This window comes from Pan troglodytes, chromosome 21, assembly GCF_028858775.2.
Source record: "Pan troglodytes isolate AG18354 chromosome 21, NHGRI_mPanTro3-v2.0_pri, whole genome shotgun sequence".
Classification (NCBI taxonomy): Eukaryota; Metazoa; Chordata; class Mammalia; order Primates; family Hominidae; genus Pan; species Pan troglodytes.
In genome coordinates, this window is record NC_072419.2 from 70,274,629 (window position 1) to 70,281,358 (window position 6,730).

Here is a 6,730-nt window from a genome sequence, read left to right on the forward strand (position 1 = left end):
ACCCAAGGCGATGGAGGAAAGCCGTGTGGGGTGGAGGTCAGCGAGTAGCCTCTCCCCGTGGAGAGTTTGTCCAGGTGCCCGAAAGTCGCTCCACAGGACCAGCGTTGGGCGCGCGCCAGGCTGTGGCCCTCGTGCAGTGCCCTGTGTGCTTGCTTTTCAGAGGCCACAGACACGCCGATCGTCATACAGCCGGCATCCGCCACCGAGACCACCCAGCTCACAGCCGACTCCCACCCCAGCTACCACACCGACGGGTTCAACTAAATCCAGGAGGAGCTGTGGTCAGAGGAGGAGCCGGCGCCTGGCCACGCCAACCTTAGAATCATGAACTGTAGTCACAGAGATGGGAAGGCAGCCTCCTGCCTGCCCTGGCCTTGCTGGGGCCCCTCCTGCCTCCACGCCCACCCAGCGTCGACCCTTGACCCACGAAGTGCGTAGCATGCAGTATTTAAAGCAGTGTAGCTACGGTCTTCTGTTTTTTTTCGTTTTTTAATAGCATGTACGGGGTTCTGTTCCATGTCTGTGTTGTGGACATTCCGCGGCATGACCGCGTGAACCGCACGGTGGAGCTGCCTCAGGGCTGTCGGTCAGGTTGGTCCAGTGAGGGGTGACTGCAGCCGGTCAGGTGGGCGAGGAGAAGGGGGGCTGCCCCTTTCCTACCTGTGCTTGAGGGGCCGGAGGCAGGTGCTGCCTGGCAGAGCTGTGTTACTGTCTTGGCCTCGGGGTCTGGTCCACACTCTGTGCTCCCAGCCTTGAGGCTGCAGTAGGACTCTGATCTCACCTGCCAGAAGAGGGGCGGGGCCGCGTCCTCCTGGCGTCACCGGCGTCACTGTCATTCCTTGGTGTCTGTGCTGGGCACGGTTGGCTTGGGGGTCTGTGGTTTCCTGGGCCTTGTGGCAGGGTTTCTCCCGTGGGAGAATTTGGTGTGGAAAGCATAGGAGGCCCCTTCCGAGGTTGACACCGTGTCCTCTGCGGTGTTTCTCGCCTGGTCGTCTCGTCGTGTGGACGCTGCCGTTCTGGTTCTCGGAGGTGTGTCCTTCGCCGTGTTGGGGTTATTTGTCTGTGTTCCTGCACTTTTCCCGGGCTCTGAGCTGGATTGATGGGGCCAGTCTCCCCCCTCCCATCTTGAGGTCGTTCTCCACATTCCTTCCAGCCCACCTGTCCTTTCCATAGCCCTGTGTGGACCTTTAGAACCACAGATGATAGGACCAGCCCAATGAGCCACAGTCAGAGAGTAGATTGTGCATGTGTGAGCACCCAGCTACTGGGGACGGGGGCTCTCCCACGACCCCTCCTCCTGTGTTTGCCAGAGCTCCCATCTGCCCCACTCGCCTTTGCCCCGTCATCAATGATTCAGGCAGAGCCAGATTCGTTAGGTCCCTGGAGGAAGGACTGACTGGACCAGAGGGACCCTCTGGCTCAGGAGGGTTGGGTCCCTGGGAGGCCGGCAGCCAGGCCACGGAATCCACACGTGGACCATTGTGGGTCCCTTGGGAGGCCAGCAGCCAGACTACGGAATCCACATGTGGACCATGGGAAGTCAGTCTCTTGTGTGTCCTAGACCTTGTGGGTGGCGCCCTGCGTAGGGGAGCAGGGGGAACGGGTCTGGTGTCCCTGTGCTGGCTGAGGGCTCAGAGCTGCCCGCACTCCGTGGCTCATGGGATGTGCTGGGCCTGCCTTTGGCGCCATGCTGCAGACTCCAGTGGGCCTGGTTTCTGCAGAATGTCCATGGTGGCCGCTGCAGAGTTGCAGAGGTCCCTGTAGAGATAAAGCTGAGGAGGAGGCTGTGTGTGATGGCTCTGGCTCGGACCAACCAGATGAGCCTCCTGAAGCCCCTTTCCCTGCCTGCCTGCTGACCCGTGGCCCCAGCTCACTCACTGCCCTCAGCAGCCACCCGAGGCTGTGCAGAAGGGTAGGTTCAGGTTGACCAGGAAGCTGCCAAAAGGGACATGGATATGAGGACACATCTGGACGTGCTTAGGAACAGGGTGCTGGTTGAGGGCCCCCCACTGACCCCTACTGCAGATCCGCATGTGGACCATGAGCCGGCTGCCAGCACCAGGTCCTGGGCAGCTTTGTTTGTCCCACTTTTCTTTGTTTCTTCTCACTAAAATGATCACGAAGACCTTTGACAAGAGGAGAGATATGCACTGTGATATTAAATTAGAAGTAATTTATCAAAATCAGACCTCTCCTGAAAGAATAAGAAATTCGTTGTTTGGCCCATCCTGAAACGTGAGGTGGGGAGACAGTGGGGTGCCTCCGTGCCGCTCCGTGCAGCAGCAAGTTCAGCCTGAGATGCTGGCTGTACTCAGCCTTTGCAATTTTTGTAGACGTAGCTTAGGACGTGAGTTATTTTTCCGCAGACTGGCCAAGAGCCAGGTTCTAAGCTTGGACCTAAGGTAGAAAGCTGCCCATCGGGGGCCCTAGCTCAGCCCCACCAGACCCTCTGTTGGGCCTGCACACAGCTCTGTGGCTAGAACACTCCAAGGCCCTTCGGTATCCATCAGAGTGGGCCCCTTGCCAGGTGGCTTTTCAGTTACAGAGTCCACTGGACCATTTTGTAGAACCATGCAGCTCCCTGCAGAAGGTGGGGTAGGGTGGGAAAGAGGAGCAGGTCTGGAGGTTTGTGGAACCCAGTCCCCTGCAGAATTTGTGAAACCTAATAAATCGTGGTTATGGCCATTCTCACGGTGGTGATTGTGATTAGACGACCCCCGGGAAGCCCGGACACTCGGGGCCTGGAGTTCCTCCCCCTGCCTGACCTGGAAGCAGAACCGTTTTCAGCGCTCTGCCCTGTTGGCTTTAAGGCTTTGTCTTAATTTAAGGAAAAAGATCCTCCCGGGTTTTATTTCTCTCTTTCTTGAGTGGACTGCTTCCCTATAATTAAAAGAGGTGGTGAGTCCTGGGGCAGCTTCCGCGCCTCCCTGTCCACGTGCTAACAGATCAGGACGCCCCCAGCACCCCTGCCTGCTGGTGGCAGCGACGGGACCCCGACTCCTCACTCTTGGGCCGCAGACAATGCTGTGAGCGAGTGTGGCCATGGGCACAGAATGTCCCTTTGGACGCCGCTGCTGGGGGCTGCCAGGGGCCCTCTGGGGTCGTGCTTTGAGGCCCGTCCGGTTCACGAGGGGGTCCGGGCAGCACTGACTGCTTCCGACCTGCAGGAGGCGTAGGAGCGGCCCCGCGGGCCCTTTCACGGCAGCTGCTGCTGTATAGATTTGTCTCCACTCAGTGACGTGGGATTTTTTTGTCTTCCTTTTGGCTTTATTTTAAAACTGCTTTAGATATTACTGCTCAGTGTTTGTGAACTTTCCTAGTTCTCTATGTTGTTAGTGCAGCCAGCACCCAGTGGGGACCTACTAGAAAAAGGAACTGGCATGCACACGTGCCCAGCAGGAAAAGCTTCGTCTTCACGTCGGCTGCTGCCGTCCAGAAGAGGCCCTGGAGCCTCACGCCGTCGAGGCTGCTCTCAGGCGTTCTGTTCCGGGCGAGGCTTGTGCTGCAAGGAAGGGCACCAGCATGCAGGCTGCCACTGGAGGGTGCGGGTGCTGCGGGCAGAGTTCAGTGCTTGTCCACCCTCCCTTAGCTCTGACTCAGTGCATCCTACTGTGGGGACATCTCGTGAGGGGACACGAAATGACTGATCTCACCCTTTCCCAGTATTCAGAGCTGTGAACCCCTGTGGCGCAGGACTGGCCTGTGTCTGTTATTTTGGTTGTAAATCATTCTCCTGTGGAATTGGCAAAAGCTACATTTTTACTGTCCTTACCAGCAACAGTTTGCGTCGTCACATGCTGTGAGTGTGGGCTGTGGTGTGTCCATGTGTGTACATATGTGTATATGTATATATCACGCAGCAGGAGTGTCATTCATGCTGCTGTCCCCTGGTGAAGTGACAAGTACAATTAAAGGTGGCTCTGAAATGGCCTCTGGTTTCTTGGGAGTCGGGCAGGGACCTGCAGGAGGCTTTCCCGGCAGGTGCACAGAAGGAAGCGCTGAGCCCACTGTGTGCAGAGGGTGTGTGCCCAGGGCACTGCCACGGCCCCCACCGGCATTGGCCTCTGCTCTGCAGGGTGGGGTGCCCATCCTGGGGGCTGTGTGTCATGCTCACCTGACCCAGGTGTGTGTCCCGGTGTGAAATCGAGGAGGGGACTGGAAGCCCTTCCCTGCCTTGAAACATGAAAGCTGATTTTCTGAGCAGCAGATACGGTCAGTGGCAAAGCTGCATCTGAAGGGCGGCCTGGGAAGGGGCCCTGTGCTGGCCCCGGGTCCGCCCCAGAGGAGTCCACACAGCACCACCTCCAGAAGGGGCTGGGCCCGGGGTCCTGCAGGCGGCACCTTTTGGTAGAGTTTGTTTCCCTGGAAAATGGGGAAAATGTTTCAAGCCAGGTGAGGGGGGAAGTTAACACTGAAATGTGTATTGTTTTTAAAAATCAAATGCACACGCATGGAAGCTGCTTGTCCATGCACTGGTTTTGTCACTGGCGTCCTGGAATCCGACCGTGTTGGGGTGCAGGCGCTGTCAGACTCCGGCTGATCCTGGCTCGAGCACACACATCTAAGGGCCAGGCTGGTTCCGCATGGTGATCTCCGTCTTTTATGTCTGAATGTTGACCTAAAATAAAGATTACTGTTGTAAAATAAATGTTTTCACTGCAGACCCCACGTATGTCTTATTCACTGGTCCCGCAGATCCCTGGTTTTGGAGAGCAGCAGCTGATCTTAGCCCCCCACACCCCTTGTGGCTGGAACCTTGCTTCCCTCCTGCCTGGTCCAAATGTGGATAAATGCCCCCTCCTCTTGATTGTGTTTTCACCTCCATTTTCTAAATACCAAGACTGGAGCAAAGAGGCCAAGCGTGGTGGCTCATGCCTATAATCCCAGCACTTTGGGAGGCCAGTGTGGGAGGATTGCTTTGAGCCCAGGAGTTCAAGACCAACCTGGGCAACAGTGAGATCGTGTCTCTACAAAAAAGAGTTTAAAATTATCTGGGTGTAGCCGTGCCTGAGGTCCCACCTCGTCAGGAGGGAGATCACTTGAGCATGGGAAGTCCACGCTGCAGTGAGCTGTGGTCACACCACCAAACTCCAGCCTGGGTGACAGAGGGAGACCCTGTCAACAAACTAACAAAAACTCAGAATAACGTAACAAACATCTTGAAATCCTCTATTCTGACTTAAGAAAAACGAAGGAAGGGCCGGGCATGGTGGCTCACGCTTGTAATCCCCAGCACTTTGGGAGGCCGAGGTGGGTGGATCATGAGGTCAGGAGATCCGAGACCATCCTGGCCAACATGGTGAAACCCCGTCTTTACTGAAAATACAAAAAAAATTAGCTGAGCGTGGTGGTGCGTGCCTGTAGTCCCAGCTACTCAAGAGGCTTAGGCAGGAGAATCGCTAGAACCCGGGAGGTGGAGGTCGCAGCGCGCCGAGATCGTGCCACTGCTCTCCAGCCTGGGTGGGAGAGCGAGACTCTGTCTCAAAAAAAAAAAAAAAAAAAAAAAATTTGAGTCAGATTTTCCATTTTAAAAAAATGGCAGCATCCAGGACCGTTTTGCGTCTCTCCCCATTTCCATCCTCTGCTTCCATAGCTTTAAACTCTGTCTACCACTGTCAGTTCCAATAAAACGTACTATTGGTTTATACCTTTTTACATAAATTGTACTACACCATAGTACTGAGTACACCACCTGCCTTATGAGTTTTTTTTTTTTTTTGAGATGGGGTCTCGCTCTGTCACCCAGGCTGGAGTGCAGTGGCGCGATCTTGGCTCACTGCAACCTCCGCCTCCTGGGTTCACGCCATTTAGGAAAACGCATGCCTCACCCTCCCGAGTAGCTGGGACTACAGGCACTTGCCACCATGCCCGGCTAATTTTTTGTATTTTTAGTGGAGATGGGGTTTCACCGTGTTAGCCAGGATGGTCTCGGATCTCCTGACCTTGTGATCTGCCCACCTCGGCCTCCCAAAGTGCTGGGATTACAGGCGTGAGCCACCTCGCCCGGCCTGTTTTTGTTTTTGAGACGGAGTCTTTGTGGCCCAGGCTGGAGTGCAGTAGCACAATCTTGGCTCACTACAACCTTCATCTCCTGGGTTGAAGTGATTCTTGTGCCTCAGCCTCCTGAGTAGCTGGGATTACAGGCATGTGCCACCACACCTGGCTAACTTTTTGTATTTAGTAGACGGGGTTTCACCATGTTGGCCAGCCTGATCTTGAACTCCGGACCTCAGGTAATCCGCCCGCCTCGGCCTCCCAGGGTGCTGGGATTACAGGCGTGAGCCACTGCACCAGGCCTAAGTTTTTCATTTGATACAGTAGTAGTTAAGAAATCAAGTCATGTGGTTATATTAGGTCTGGTTCATTTTAGCTTCTGTACAGAACAGTCACGAATTAATCACAGTCGGTCCTGGGCAAACTGACCACAGGTTTTTAGTTTCTCACTGTGGAAACAAAGCTGCCTGAATGTCGCTGCTGAGTTGTCTCGGGTGGGATCGCTGGGAGCGGGATCTGGAAGCCTTCCCTTGACTGGTGGCCCCACACTGCCCTGCAAAGAGGCTCCCCATCTTCTCGCTGCCCCTTCTAGCCTTAGCGTTGTCAGACGTTTTTTTCTGGCTTGGTCTTTGAATTTTCTTAATTAAGTAGAATCCACGTTTATTAAGTTCAGTTTTTTTTTTTTTTTTTCTTTTTCCTTTGAGACAGAGTCTTGCTCTGTCATCCAGGCTGGGGT

At 55.1% G+C, this 6,730-nt stretch overlaps 1 protein-coding gene across 5 annotated transcripts in view; it reads left to right on the forward strand.

Moving 5' to 3' along the window:
• Positions 1-4,668, forward strand: part of DNAJC5 (DnaJ heat shock protein family (Hsp40) member C5) — a 41,425-nt gene extending 36,757 nt beyond the window's left edge. For all 5 annotated transcript variants that reach the window (XR_010154174.1, XR_010154175.1, XM_054674564.2 and 2 more), the window contains one exon: positions 161-4,668. Coding sequence is in view for 3 of the 5 variants with exons in the window: in XM_054674564.2 (XP_054530539.1) it covers positions 161-264 (104 nt within the window). In the remaining 2 variants the exon portion in view is untranslated. The remainder of the gene's footprint in view (positions 1-160) is intronic.
• The last annotated feature ends 2,062 nt before the right edge of the window (positions 4,669-6,730 follow it).